This window comes from Poromitra crassiceps (assembly GCF_964638095.1).
Source record: "Poromitra crassiceps genome assembly, chromosome: 17".
Taxonomy (NCBI): Eukaryota; Metazoa; Chordata; class Actinopteri; order Beryciformes; family Melamphaidae; genus Poromitra; species Poromitra crassiceps.
In genome coordinates this window covers 38,609,166-38,625,310 of record NC_139635.1, presented here as the reverse complement: position 1 = coordinate 38,625,310, position 16,145 = coordinate 38,609,166, and the positions used below count along the sequence as shown (strand labels likewise).

General features: G+C 47.6%; 1 protein-coding gene across 1 annotated transcript in view; it reads right to left on the bottom strand.

Annotated features, from left to right (window-relative positions):
- Positions 1-16,145, bottom strand: part of astn1 (astrotactin 1) — a gene marked incomplete at both ends in the record, with an annotated part of 525,801 nt that overhangs the window by 349,533 nt on the left and 160,123 nt on the right. Inside the window, one exon of the mRNA XM_083653323.1 lies at positions 11,734-11,901. Coding sequence (XP_083509449.1) covers positions 11,734-11,901 — 168 coding nt within the window. The remainder of the gene's footprint in view (positions 1-11,733; positions 11,902-16,145) is intronic.

The window sequence follows — 16,145 nt, the reverse complement described above, 5'->3', positions numbered from 1 at the left end:
GTTGCTGTGAGAGTCTGGCACCGCCTGCTCACAGCCCTTTGCCATCAACTGGCTGCTTCTCCTCCACTCTCCCTGGCAGCGCTCCCGAATGGCACAAAGCTCCCAACACAAAATCGCTACCTTGTTAAATGTGCAGTGCAAGAGTCGAAAGGTTCGACACTAGAAGGATAATTTGACTTTTCTGAATGATAGACTAAATTGTGTCTGGCGTAAACTTCATGCCGGGACCGGCAATGAGACGATAGGCGCTGCGGCGGTTGATTTCGGTTTATCTTGTTTGCTGCTGGACTCTTTGATAAACGCCTCGTCCTGTTTTAATTGCCGTTTCACTAAAACCCTCGAGGTCACACGGCGCTTGGCTCAAACGTATTCGATGCTGGCAAAATGCATTCCCTAATTGTCCAATCCGCTAAACGTTTAGCCCGATTCCTTCGCTTCACACTATATGCTTCTATCACATCCGTGTATCGCCGCCCACGCGGTGTTATCTCACCTCCTAAAGCAGAATGAGATTTTGCGGCGACGGAGATACGGTAAGTAACACTGTCCTCGAATAGCCCGGAAACCTCTGGGAGCCGTCGCGTGGGCAGCGCCCGACAGCGCCTGCGAGTGCGCGTTTCCCCCCCCCCCCCCCCAATGCATTTATTGTGTCACTCGCGCAAAAATATTCAGCTCATCAAACAGATATCCTCGTGCTGTTGGCGCTGGTGTCACTTCATGGAGCTGTGAAGGCTGAATGCCTGAGACACACAACACTCCACTGCAGGCGTGGCATGGGAGCCCGGGCAATGTCGTTTGGCACGTCTCTCTGTGTGACGGCCATCTAAACGCTGGACCCAAGGATGTAGCTGGGTCAAAAAGGTGCGTTTTAAAGCCTCTATCGACTCAAAAGATAATCGCAATTACAGTTCAAGGGTCAGTATCCCCAAGAGGGAAAACAAGCTTTAGGTTTCAGAATCAAAACAGAGTTCTCCTCGAGGAATCCCAAATCCCCTGAGGGACTAAGAGGCTTCAGAGTTCGGTGTGAAAACGGAGTGGAGAACAAACGGAAAGCCTCCAGGCTTACTCTGAGGAAAGGCGGGCATAACTCACAACCAGAAAAGTCAATGGTGAACCAGACTGAGGTTGGCTGTTCCACTGTTGGAGACAGAAGGATGCGTGTGATGTTGACAGCAAGCAGTTGACTCAAGACACCACGCTGACAGTCTGTGGACCAACAGGTTAAATGGGCGCCCGTAAACAGGTGTATGAAATCACAGGTAATTTGCAGACTGATAGCTACCCATCTCCTATAGGCAACTGACTCCCGCCGGTGGCAAGCCAGCAACCCGCTTGGAGATCCTTCGGGTCCCCGGAGATTGGGGAAACCTGGTGCGGACTCTGCCCAGCGGTGGCCGGGGTTGGAGCGCTACTGCCTTCAGCACCGCGGACAGTTCTCAAAACCCGGCATGGGTTAAGGGCTCATTATACTCGAGCAAGGCTCCGTGAGGTGGAGCTCCGCGAGTCACGTGCGGACCTCGCGCTGGGGCAGATGCTTTTATACTCAGGAGTTCACAGCCCGTGAAAAGTCGCAATGAAACGCTATTATGTGCAGTACTGAGTGCGCTTTCACTCTAAAACGACCGTACATCAGCACATGAATGAAGCACCAAACTTGTTTTTACTGAATAGCCGTTTCAGTTCTCAGCCCTGATAGCCTACTCTGTGCTGCTTTTAAATCTCTCTCAAACATGCTCTCAACACAACACATTTACTTGGTGAAATGACTAAAAACGAACAGTTGCAAATCAAAGTTTAGCCTACCACAGGGGTCAAGAAATGTGGTGAAAACACAGCTCAGTGTTCAGGGCTCAGTGGGTCGAAAGCGGCCATGTTTGGAGAGAAGCCGTGCGGAGGTCGCGCTGTGAGAAATCTTCAGGTACGCGGTGGGCGCCCTACGGAGGTAGCGCCCAACCACGGCCAACACATTGACGTCATTTGACGCTTGCGGCCCCCGCGCCCTTCGCGGCACGGTGAGTATAAAGCAGGCTTTAGGCAGAGCAGTCGATGGGGCTTCAGCACCTTGGCGAGCACAAGAGCCTGCAGAAGGTGGCTTGTGGCTGGGCAGTTGTAACACTCGGTCATCCTCTGCCGGATGCTGTCGTGTAGTTGTTCTGTCGTGTAGTTGTTCTGTCGTGTAGTTGTTCTGTCGTGTAGTTGTTCTGTCGTGTAGTTGTTCTGTCGTGTAGTTGTTCTGTCGTGTAGTTGTTCTGTCGTGTAGTTGTTCTGTCGTGTAGTTGTTCTGTCGTGTAGTTGTTCTGTCGTGTAGTTGTTCTGGTGACCTGCCAGGCCGTCCTCTCAATAGCTAGAGGTTCTAGGTGGTTGGGGTCTTTGCTGTAGTCCTTGTAACCCCTCTTTTGTCTGCCGGCTGCCCGTTTAGCAGCGCCGAGTTGGCCTCGGCGGGGCAGACGGTGGTCAGGCATGCTGATAGCATCCAGGGGGAGATGAGGTTTAGCCAGTGGTGCTTCCACGCACGGAGAGACGCTCTGTATGAAGGAGACGATCTTCCCAGGACAGGCCGAGGACTTCTTTTAGAGGCAGCGTGTGTGTGGAAAAAGCCTCCAGGTTGGTGATGTGCCCGTCTGTATGGTTGCCCATGTTTCTAGAAGAGGGTGGAGACACATACCTACATTGTACACGGCAACCTCGGTGCTAACCTTCAGATTTTCATTTTCAAAAAACCTGTAGGAGTAAGGAGGCGCCCAAAGGCTGAGGAGGCTTTGTTGCTGCAGTTGTTGATTTCACTGTCATTGGGGGGCAGTTCGGGGCAAGATAAGTGAACTGGTCCCACTACTTTCAGGAGGACTTCCATTGATTGGGAAGCTGCAGGGTGAGGAAGGTTGCTCTGAGAGTTGAGCGATGACTTGTGTTTTTTGGTATTGATTTGAAGAGCGCAGGCTCTGCTATATAGCAGAGCTTGTATGGAGGTTCATGCTGCTGCACGGACGCTGGCTTTTGTGCCAGTGCACAACAGACGTCCGCACACAGCAGATTGTGTATTTAGCATGACTCCATGCAGTCACATGCAATCAAGTCAGTATGTTATGAGGTGGGAACATGCGTCACCGGAGGGGGCGACCGTGGCTATTTGTGTTTCATAAATGTCCAAACACACACAGTACGTACAGTACACACACACACACACACACACACTCTGGGGCGCACAGCCGGACGCGCAGAGAGGCGGGGGGAGAAGGGCCCCGTAAAACAACCGCCTATTGGCACCCAGAGCGCTCCGGTTGAGGTGCATTGTGGGTAGGAGGAGGGAAGGTACTGTATGTTAAAACACTCGCAACCTTTTTTCTTTTTTCTCTCCGTGTCTTGCAGGAGCGCCACAGATATTGTCACGGCCCATCTCCATTTTCATCACTATCTCTTCCAGGAGAATAAAGGGGGATTGGATTCAAGCTATCTATAGCGCCGGGCCTGCAATCTCCTTGTGGCCCACACACACACACACACACAAGCACACACACACACATGCACGCACACACACACACACACACACACACACAAACACGCGTGGTTTCATTAGGAATGCATCATATGAAAAACACAATACAATTATTGAAGCCTTGCTGCAGGTCCTCCTGGTCCATATTTCATTTTAAGGAGTGGTTGTTGTTGGCGGTGTGTGTGTGTCTGTGTGTGTGTGCGTGTGTGCGTGTGTGCGTGTGTGTGTGTGTGTGTGTGTGTCTGTGCGTGTGTGTGTGCGTGCGTGCGTGTGTGCGCGCGGAGTCTCTCTGAAATTATTCCGAGAGACACAGCGGTCCAACTTTTTTGATTCATTTAAAGGTCTCAGAACTCACTCTCTCGTTGCCCAGGGGAGACTCCCGCTCCTGAATAATGGATGCAAACTAGGAAGACTATAAATGCGGGATTTCTTCCCTGCAGTGACGAACGCGCTACAGGTACGACTGCAATGAGAAACAAATAGCAGGATTTACAGTATGTCTCGTTGTAACATGTGTTGGTGATCATATAAAGCAACCCAATTAGGAAGCCCCAGGCCATGTCGTTTTTGCTTGTTTGTTTTTCCACACTATTCTACTGTGACTCCATGGATTTTCTGATGATGAAGTATTTGTAGGAAGAAGAAGAGGGGGGGGGGATACTAGGGATGCACGATATATTAGCAATCATATCGGTATGGGCCGATGTTAGTCATTTTTTTACATATCTGCATCGGCCAAATGTTTTGGAAATAAAGAAATGCATTACTTTTTCAAATTCACAGTGTTTACATGTGTTTTTCACTATGCACAAAATGTGATCATCATAGAAATGTGTTTTTATACAGATCATATCGACATCGGTAAATATCGGTTATCGGCCATAACGGCAATGTTAATATCGGTTATCGGTATCGGCCCAAATTTTGATATCGGTGCATCCCTAGGAAATACATTGGCTTTTTTTGTATGTGGTTTTTTATACGCACCCCCACCCCCACCACCCCCAATTTCACATCACTGTTATTTATGCAAGTGGGAAGAATGCTTTTGCTGGCAAGGCAGAAATCTATTGTCAACAGCTACTGGGACAGAGAAAGTGTCATATTTAGCAACCCAGCGTGAAAACGTTTGCTGATCAAAATGGCAGCAGCTGACATTTGACAGGCATCATCATATTAAATGAGCTGCTCAGCGCACAGTCTGCTGAACGCAGAGAGGAGTCAGCTAAAAAAGACAAATAAAGGGGGCGCTTTAGCATGATTACACCACACGGTGGCTCAATTAATAATGTATGGCCTACAAGTATACATGCCATCCAGAAAGGCACCATGAGATGTTTACGTGCTGGTTATTTTCTCTCTCTTCCTCGTACTTAGATTGTTTTGAACTTGCTAAAACAGGACGTATTATAATATTCTGTTTTACATGCTCCGGCTTTTTCGTTGCGCCGAGTTTGGAGGCTGGGAAGATCAAAATGCATTGTGGGAAGGGAGTGATAAAGCGCTTGTTAGACAACAAAATGTTCTTCCGTGGTGTTTCATCACTGAGCCGCTCTCATCATGTGGAATTTGGAATGCAGACATTGGGTTGAATAAAACATCATGTACAGTCGCTGCGTGGTTCTGCTGCTTCCAAGGCTGGAAGAGAAGAAGCTACGGGCCACCATTACAGCAATTAGGTTCATTCTGTGTATTCATGCTGAGTTTACCATGTCGTGCTTGATGGTTTTATACACAAATCGTAGGTGTTAATAAAGCTATAAAACTCTAATAAATCGTGTATTTTCCTATGTATGTATGTATGTATGTATGTATGTATGTATGTATGTATCTATCTATGTATGTATGTATGTATGTATGTATATGTATGTACGGTATGTATGTATGTATGTATGTATGTATGTATGTATGTACGTACGTACAGTATGCACTGTAAATACTGTACATCCTGAAATACTGTATTTATATGTACACTAGGGCTGGCACGGATCAGAAAACCCACGGATCGGATCGGGTGACGGATTTTGAGCCACGGATCACGGATTTTTCGGTCAGAAAAAAAAAAAAAAAAAAAAAAAAAAAATCTCTCAAAATTAGATTTTTGATTAGATTTTTTTAATACTATTATACTTCTCTAACCATTTGTTGCCCTGCACAGCTCAAAACTATTTTTTTCTCATAAGTGACACAATGTATGCTTTTACTCTGACGGCAGAACAACCCAACTTCCTGTTTTAGGTGGCACTGCTATGCCTAACTTCGTAGCTGTTGCTTGCTAACAACCTGCAGTCATTTGACACGGGTACAGACCAGACCAGGTGAGTCTGGAAATATAACGTTGATGCTACGTTAAGCTACTCAGTGGCCCCACGTGTTGTTTTGTTGTTATGTGTCCTAAGGCAACATTTCAACATCCGGTGATAATGTGTTCGTGAAAAGTGTGTGTGTGTTGTGGCTCTCGTTATCTTGTGCAGCCCGCAACACGCTGATCGCATTCCTGTGCTTTTTCCGCGGACCATTGATGTACCGAACCGCGTTTCCGAACCGTGGGGGCTGATCCGTACGGGTCACGGATTATCCGTGATCCGTGCCAGCCCTAATGTACACTACCACTCAAAAGTTCTGACACATCGCATTTTGCTCTATTTATTACTGTTTTCCACCTTTTAGAATAGCAGTGAAAAAAGTGTTAAAAGAATAAAAAAAATAATCATATATTTTAGATTCTTTAAAGTAGTCGTACTTTGCCTTGATGGAAAGACAAAGGCTTTGGAAAGAAATTCACACATCAACTAAAGCAGAAGCCTTTTGATCAACATGGCTTTAAGAGAATGAAAAACATTGTACATTCAATCGGGTGTGTGCAAACGTTTGACTGGCAATGTATATTATGTGTTTAATATAATAATAACATGACTATAAACTATATACATAACTGTATACAAGTCCTTTGATCAAAAGCAACCTAGTAAAGATGAAAACACACAGAGTCAAATCTATAATAATCTACCATCAATCAAAGCTTCTTGACGTACCGCTTTTCCTCAATATGCATCCAGGATGATCGATCAGTCACACAGAGCCCTCCATCAAGCTTCTGTATCATCCCTCTATCTCTCCCTCCATCAAGCTCTTATCATCCCTCTATCTCTCCCTCCATCAAGCTCCTGTATCATCCCTCTATCTCTCCCTCCATCAAGCTCCTGTATCATCCCTCTATCTCTCCCTCCATCAGGCTCCTGTATCATCCCTCTATCTCTCTCTCCATCAAGCTCCTGTATCATCCCTCTATCTCTCCCTCCATCAAGCTCCTGTATCATCCCTCTATCTCTCCCTCCATCAAGCTCCTGTATCATCCCTCTATCTCTCCCTCCATCAAGCTCCTGTATCATCCCTCTATCTCTCCCTCCATCAAGCTCCTGTATCATCCCTCTATCTCTCCCTCCATCAAGCTCCTGTATCATCCCTCTATCTCTCCCTCCATCAAGCTCCTGTATCATCCCTCTATCTCTCCCTCCATCAAGCTCCTGTATCATCCCTCTATCTCTCCCTCCATCAAGCTCCTGTATCATCCCTCTATCTCTCCCTCCATCAAGCTCCTGTATCATCCCTCTATCTCTCCCTCCATCAAGCTCCTGTATCATCCCTCTATCTCTCCCTCCATCAAGCTCCTGTATCATCCCTCTATCTCTCTCTCCATCAAGCTCCTGTATCATCCCTCTATCTCTCTCTCCATCAAGCTCCTGTATCATCTCTCCATCTTCTGTACGTTCATCAATCCATCCATCCATCCATCCTGTTACTTACGCAGGATAAACATGGGCAATTTCATGGATGTTCTTATCCAGAGAGGCATGGCGTACTGTGTGTACAGCATACACCCAAAGAGAAAAGGTTCAAACTAACATATCAGCATCGTCGCACGCAGCCATATAAAGAGGGCAAGGTGCCAAGAAAAGACAAGAAGAAGAAGACAAAGAGGGAAGGAAAAGCAGCAAAAGTCTAATCCCCCTGGTAGAATTTGAACGGGTGTTGTGTATCCAACAACCGCTGAAATCCCAGAGGAGAAAATAATCCCTGCAGTTCTACAATATATAGATTTTTTTTATACCGTCGCACATCACCGCAGCAGTGTGGGTTTCAAGTAGATATGTTCCTGAAACCAAATACCATATTTGTTCCTCCCAAATGGGTTCCTTAATGATTTGGACGTTTTAATAGTATCTCTCTACTAACTCCAGTCATCTCTGTCTGTATGTCTGTTGTTCGCATATCTGGAGAACCGTTCATCCCATTGACTTACTTGCTGATTGTGTTGCTGGGAACCTGAGGAAGTGCAGTGTCCACTTTGGTGCAACTGAGATATTAATACATTGTGACTAAGCACCGCACCACTGGGACGCAAGCACACAGCCCCACAGCACTCTGTGCAACCAGGGGGCAGTAGCGAACAATGTTCTGTGCAGCCAGGGGGCGCCGTGAACAGTGCTCTGTGCAGCCAGGGGGCGGGGCAAACAGCGCTCTGTGCAGCCAGGGGCGGGTGAACAGCGCTCTGTGCAGCCAGGGGGCGGGGCAAACAGCGCTCTGTGCAGCCAGGGGGCGGGTGAACAGCGCTCTGTGCAGCCAGGGGGCGGGCAAACAGCGCTCTGTGCAGCCAGGGGGCGGACGAACAGTGCTCTGTGCAGCCAGGGGGCGGGCGAACAATGTTCTGTGCAGCCAGGGGGTGCCGTGAAGAGTGCTCTGTACAGCCAGGGGGCGGGCGAACAATGTTCTGTGCAGCCAGGGGGTGCCGTGAAGAGTGCTCTGTGCAGCCAGGGGGGCGGGCAAACAGCGATCTGTGCAGCCAGGGGGCGGACGAACAGTGCTCTGTGCAGCCAGGGGGTGCCGTGAAGAGTGCTCTGTGCAGCCAGGGGGCGGGGCAAACAGCGCTCTGTGCAGTCAGGGGGCGGGCAAACAGCGCTCTGTGCAGCCAGGGGTGCAGCCAGGGGGCGGGCAAACAGCGCTCTGTGCAGCCAGGGGTGCAGCCAGGGGGCGGGCGAACAGCGCTCTGTGCAGCCAGGGGGCGGGGCGAACAGCGCTCTGTGCAGCCAGGGGGCGGGGCGAACAGCGCTCTGTGCAGCCAGGGGGCGGGGCAAACAGCGCTCTGTGCAGCCAGGGGGCAGGGCGAATAGCGCTCTGTGCAGGGGCTCAAAGCGAGAAAGCTGCAAGCAGCAATGGCGGGGCAGAGCGAAGCCACGAGAGCTGAACTGCAGAGCGGGCAGCTGGCTTGTGGTGCCTCGGTACAGAGACGATGTCCATCAAGAAAGAGATGGGAGAGTTGACAGGTCTGAACTAGAAGTTAGCCCATTGAGAGAATGTAAATTCTCATTGTAATATTCATGACATCGGACATTCATGACATCGGTGACATTGTAATAGCCTATGACTATTCTGTTCATAGGTTTCACACTCTTAATCTTAATCTGACAGTTCTGGGGTTCACTAAATCTTATCAGACAGGATCCCCGAGACTACAAAAAGGTTGAGAACCACAGAGATATTTGATTTATGATAATAATACTGTATCTACGAGGCCAGTTTAGGACCTATGTGAAACAACTGTTTTAGGGAAAACTGACACATTAAACATTTATGGTGTTACTTTGTTGATAATACAATACAATTGGCACAATGCTGTTGGACTTTAAAAGCGGGTATATGGTTTAGCAGAGGCATATTTTGAGGTCTGGTATTGGGCTGACCTGGCTAACCCCGAGCAGCACTGCTCTAGTGCCTATAATCACAGAGAAAACATATTGAACTGAAAACAACTGGACTGGCATTTCTGATCTAACTCTGAGGAGAAGGGGGCGGGGTTTGTTCGTGTTCGTTTGAGTCTGAGTGAGAGCGAGTGTGTGTGTGTGTGTGTGTGTGTGTGTGTGTGTGTGTGTGTGTGTGTGTGTGTGTGTGTGTGTGTGTGTGTGTGAGAGATAAATTTCTATGGGAATAGTCTAATTATTGTAATGAGTCATTTAGCAGTGGGTGGTGAGGCCATTCTTTCCCGGCGGGTCTGATCCCATCTGCTGATGGTTTTGACTGGTGGTAGTGGATGATGGAGACCCCCTCTCTTCTGAGTCTGAGTCAGTGCAGTGGATCTCTCCACGCTGACTGCTCTTCACCAAATACAATTGAGAGGAATTTGAGTAAGGGCCAAGCCACAACCTCCAGTTCTGAAAAATGAAGTCAAGGCAGAAGTACCAATGGCTCCAAAAGCGAGTAAATCTCGGGGCCAAAACACTGGTTATGAAATACTGGTGCCTCTATATGACCTACATGAGCAAACGAGACCATCGGCTAGGAGATTGGATATTTGTTGTTATTTACATGCCTCCGTACCGCACCGCATAGCCGAGGACGGGGGGTACGCTACAGGGAGAAGAGAAGCCGGCTGCCTGGCCAATCGCCAGGAAAACCCGCGGCTCCGGCCTAGCGGAGCCGCAGACTTTTTTCTCTCAAAACGATTGAAAACAACCGTCATGTTGAGGCTGAGCAAAGGGATCGATTTTATTTCATCAGAGCTGAAGGCAGCAAGACAGAACACTGCTGGAAATAACAGGAGAGTTTGGGAAATAACGTTACACAGAAGAGAAGGTAAAGTGCCACTAAACTGGTATCCAGCATTGACAGTATCCAGAGAGACAGTAAACACCATTCTGCCTGACCAATCAGTCGTCTGCAGTGTTTTCACATCACCGGTATGGTACCGGGTCCACAGCCCTGGAACCTCCACAGAGGTGGTACTAGAAATAGTAGGACTCAACCCGGGTTTGTCCTGGGTTTTGACCAGTGGATAAGTACAAAAAAGCGAGTCCAGCCGGGCGGAGCCGAGCCAATACCAGCGGTGGAAATGGGCCATTAGAGTAAAATAGACGAGAAAGCAGATTATGCTTTGGGGCGTGATTGACAGGTTGCCTGTCCAGTGATTGCGCAGCTCGTCGATCACGGACCAATAGCAGGCGGTGCTGCGGCTCTGTCTGGCTCCAGAAAACCCAAGATGGCAAACTCCCAAACTCGAGGCTTCAAAACGGGAGTCCGCAAACGAATGTGTGATGTCACGGTGGCTACGTCCATATTTCCATACACTACAGTCTATGGTAGCTACGTCCATATTTCCATACACTACAGTCTATGGTAGCTACGTCCATATTTCCATACACTACAGTCTATGGTAGCTACGTCCATATTTCCATACAGGACAGTCTATGGTAGCTATGTCCATATTTCCATACAGGACAGTCCATGGTAGGGGGCGGGGCACAGTGAAGATATAGGCTGTAACTGCTAGGGAAGCTGTTGCTTGTTCCTCAAATTCACATATTTGTCGAAATTAAACAAAAGGTTGAGGTAAAATGAAAGAGTTAAAAAAAAGTGTCATACAAAAAAAACATGCTACTGTATGAACACTAAAATAAATGCATGCTGTGTACAGTAACATTGGGCTTTTCCGTGCACAGTTCACAGCATGTGTTATTGACTGTTCAGTTCGTAGCATAAGGTGGTTGATAATGAAGAGGCTTATAAATAACAGCTCACACTGTGCGTGTATGTGTGTGTGTGTGTGCGTGTATGTGTGTTCCCTAGAGCACTTCAGACTCCCTTCTCCTGTTCATAATTAAGTGCTCAGTGTCCCCCAGTGTTAATGGGGACCATACTAGTTTTTGTTTCCTGTGTATTATTTATGGCTAAGTTTGCTTTATGGTTTGCTTACAAAAACCCATTCTTATAGTTATAACACCTACAGTACGTTGTTCTTTTCATTTTTTCAAATACAAAAAGCAAACTAGATACTTATACTGAAAGGTCATTAAAACACAATGGGTTTCCTGCTATTTAATATACAGTAGAGTATGGAATTCAGACTGTAAATGACATACTGTACTGTTATGTAAATTATATTATACATTTTAGAGTAAAGCACTTATATTGCATAAGAGTTCATAAGCGGTGCTTCCATGAATAATGTAATGTGCTATTATTAGCTAGGTGTGCTAAGAGTACAGCCGGTAACATTAGCTAGCTAGCCAGGTAGCCTAGCTTAGTTTACTGTATTCTCCATAGACGAGATGGAAGGGGCTTGTCAACTAGGGAGCCAGAGAGCTGAAATCAGATATTTAAATAAACTGATCATTCACAATGCTTATATGTCACCACCACAAAGGCACAAGCACACCGACCAGAATGTGTGTCTGTTCTGGGCTCACCTGTCTCTGGGTCACACTGGTGTTCACACGGGTCCAGCAGGCGTCGTCCACACAGCTCGCTGACCCAGGGCCCGCTGGCGTTCTGCTGGTAGTACAACAAGACCTGGGCCGGGTTCAGCCAGTCTGACGCGTCCAGCTGGCTCCCCTGCAGCAAGATGAACCTGGAGCCTGGGCAGCGTGCAGGGAGGGGGGGGGGGGGGGGGGGGGGGGGGGGCAGAGGGGAGGGGAGGGGGAGAGCGGAAGGGAAGAAGTTGAGGAAGGATGGATGGAGGGAGGGATGGATGGAGGGATGACAGGAATGATGAAAGCAAATGACGGCAGGAATAATTCGTTTTTGGCTGCCTTTAAGACTTCAAAGATTACATTTGTCACTTAGATGTAATATGATCAGATTAGTTGTTGTTTTTTCCAATGATTTTTGTTTTTATCAATCCTGGGAGTTTAAAATAAAAATAGTCAAACTTTCAAAATGTCAAATATTTTAATAAAGAAAAAAACATTATTGAATTATTGGTAATTATTGGTAATGGTAATTATTATTGTTTAATAAACTAGCCATTGGCCTCGCCCGCCCTGCAGCTCGCCGAGCTGGCCCTGCAGCTCGCATACGCAGCTCGGCTGCTGCGTGGCCTCGCATGCTCCATTGACACGTGCGGGTGAGTGTTTTTTATGTGTGTGTGTGTTGCTCACAAAATGTTATTGCCCTAGTTTACATCCGTGCGGGTTTGTGTGCAACTTAAGTTTACATGCATCCGTCTTATGACATCACTGATGACATCATCAGTGATGTCAAGTTGGCTTTAAGTTGAACTTGAAAGGCTTAACTACTACCACTACTGAACTGGAGATTTTAATGGGAAAAGACCCATCTACCATTATGATTTAGTATTACTACAGTAGGCGCTGGAAGCCAGCTGAAATGTCAAACCTTGACAGTTACCAAAATAAAAGCATCAATATTCAAACTGCCGGAGACATTTTAATGACATATTTGTTGAGTATGATTATCAGTAACTACTGACAGGCAGCTGGGGCCAGCCACTGTGTTGCCCTGCAGCCAGACACATCCAGCAGGAGGACTACAGCGGGGAAGAGAAGATCTTGTTTACACATCTCCTATGGTGTTTGAAGAAATGGTCAGGTTCAGATAACTTCATATCAGTCGCAGAGAGAGTCTTTGTTTGAAGTGCTCCTCTAATGCTTGTCTAGTTGGACGTTGGATTTGTGAAGAACAGACTGTAACATGAAAAGAGGCACAATCATTATTGCCTGTTGATCTGAAGGAGTGGATTTCTTCACATGGTGCTGTATAAAAGCTCTGTCTGCACATTCATTCATTCAAGCTTAAAGCCCCGCTCCACTCACTTTTCCCTCCCTGTTTCCCGTTGATGCTCTATGAAAACGTACATGTGCTGCACGTGCTGTTGTAAAAGAAACAGCTTCTCATCTTGTCTGCGGTATACTCTTTGTCTGCGATAAAACGCAAGTAGCGGCCATACTGTTTGCGGTCATATCTCCGTGAAAAACATTATTTTAGAAGGCAAAATCTCGCTTATCGTCAACAAACGGGCCAACAGATATCAAAGCTGATATCTGGAAAGAGCGTAATTCGAACTGGTTAAACGTTACTATCGCGGCGTCTTGAGCCTGGTGAGCACTTGGATAGCAAAACGTAGCGGCTAACGGCTAACAGCGAGCTACCGCCAGAGCGTACTGTAAATATTGTATTTGCCTATGATACGTCACTCGTTAGGCTACTGAATCGGCATCGGGGTGAAATCCAGCCATAGACTTCCTTCCTTCCAAATAAAGACGGGGGGATTCGAAAATTCGTTTCCCCCCCCGATCTATTTTTTTATTTTTGCTCTACAAGTGAAATGTTTTATGGTCACTCACGATTCAGTAGGTCACGGGTTAGCTTGGTTCCAGCCTTAAAACTCGTTATTTAAGGATTTTTCTAAATGTCTGTGGAGAAAATGAATGGTTGAACTCTTTTCCAGGGCTGCAAACGTCATGGAAAGTCACGTGACTGTTGAGCTCTATACCTACTCTACTGGCTCTGTAGTTAGTGGAGGGAGGGGTTAATAGCTACTGTACTGGCTCTGTAGTTAGTGGAGGGAGGGGTTAATAGCTACTGTACTGGCTCTGTGGTTAGTGGAGGGAGGGGTTAATAGCTACTGTACTGGCTCTGTGGTTAGTGGAGGGAGGGGTTAATAGCTACTGTACTGGCTCTGTGCTTAGTGGAGGGAGGGGTTAATAGCTACTGTACTGGCTCAGTGGTTAGTGGAGGGAGGGGTTAATAGCTACTGTACTGGCTCTGTGGTTAGTGGAGGGAGGGGTTAATAGCTACTGTACTGGCTCTGTGCTTAGTGGAGGGAGGGGTTAATAGCTACTGTACTGGCTCTGTGGTTAGTGGAGGGAGGGGTTAATAGCTACTGTACTGGCTCTGTGCTTAGTGGAGGGAGGGGTTAATAGCTACTGTACTGGCTCTGTGGTTAGTGGAGGGAGGGGTTAATAGCTACTGTACTGGCTCTGTAGTTAGTGGAGGGAGGGGTTAATAGCTACTGTACTGGCTCTGTGGTTAGTGGAGGGAGGGGTTAATAGCTACTGTACTGGCTCTGTGGTTAGTGGAGGGAGGGGTTAATAGCTACTGTACTGGCTCTGTGCTTAGTGGAGGGAGGGGTTAATAGCTACTGTACTGGCTCTGTGGTTAGTGGAGGGAGGGGTTAATAGCTACTGTACTGGCTCTGTAGTTAGTGGAGGGAGGGGTTAATAGCTACTGTACTGGCTCTGTGGTTAGTGGAGGGAGGGGTTAATAGCTACTGTACTGGCTCTGTGGTTAGTGGAGGGAGGGGTTAATAGCTACTGTACTGGCTCTGTGCTTAGTGGAGGGAGGGGTTAATAGCTACTGTACTGGCTCTGTGGTTAGTGGAGGGAGGGGTTAATAGCTACTGTACTGGCTCTGTGGTTAGTGGAGGGAGGGGTTAATAGCTACTGTACTGGCTCTGTGCTTAGTGGAGGGATGGATTAATAGCTACTGTACTGGCTCTGTGGTTAGTGGAGGGAGGGGTTAATAGCTACTGTACTGGCTCTGTGCTTAGTGGAGGGAGGGGTTAATAGCTACTGTACTGGCTCTGTGCTTAGTGGAGGGAGGGGTTAATAGCTACTGTACTGGCTCTGTGGTTAGTGGAGGGAGGGGTTAATAGCTACTGTACTGGCTCTGTGGTTAGTGGAGGGAGGGGTTAATAGCTACTGTACTGGCTCTGTAGTTAGTGGAGGGAGGGGTTAATAGCTACTGTACTGGCTCTGTGGTTAGTGGAGGGAGGGGTTAATAGCTACTGTACTGGCTCTGTAGTTAGTGGAGGGAGGGGTTAATAGCTACTGTACTGGCTCTGTGGTTAGTGGAGGGAGGGGTTAATAGCTACTGTACTGGCTCCTGGCTCTGTGCTTAGTGGAGGGAGGGGTTAATAGCTACTGTACTGGCTCTGTGGTTAGTGGAGGGAGGGGTTAATAGCTACGGTACTGGCTCTGTGGTTAGTGGAGGAAGGGGTTAATAGCTACGGTACTGGCTCTGTGGTTAGTGGAGAGAGGGGTTAATAGCTACTGTACTGGCTCTGTGGTTAGTGGAGGGATGGGTTAATAGATACGGTACTGGCTCTGTGGTTAGTGGAGGGATGGATTAATAGCTACTGTACTGGCTCTGTGGTTAGTGGAGGGAGGGGTTAATAGCTACTGTACTGGCTCTGTGGTTAGTGGAGGGAGGGGTTAATAGCTACTGTACTGGCTCTGTGCTTAGTGGAGGGAGGGGTTAATAGCTACTGTACTGGCTCTGTGCTTAGTGGAGGGAGGGGTTAATAGCTACTGTACTGGCTCTGTGGTTAGTGGAGGGAGGGGTTAATAGCTACTGTACTGGCTCTGTGGTTAGTGGAGGGAGGGGTTGGGGGGGCTAAGTGCATTAGTCTTCCCACTTTTTCTTCAAACTAACCTGCTGCGGATTTAACATTTACGGTATATTGAATTACTGTAGTGAAATTGAATGAACTGGAGTCCTCACAGGCAGAGCAGTCACAATAGCGGACCCTGAGTCCTCACAGGCAGAACACCGACAATACCGGACCCTGATTGGCCGACAGCAATTCAAATGAGGTAAACCTGCTGAGTCGAGGCTTTCCAGTTCAACCGCTGCAAACTAGCCTGATTGGACGGTTTTCAGTAATCAGTAGCCAATCTGGACCAAGTCCAGCTGGGACGTGTTTACTGGAGTTAGTCTGAAACTGAGAAAAGGTGGGTTTGTTGAAAACGCCATAACTTTAATACAAACGAGAAATGACAAGATCGTTGTGAAGATAGAGGCTTACTTTGAAGTGTCTGACGCACCCTGATTAAGTTTGAGAGTAATCAAAGCAAAGTGC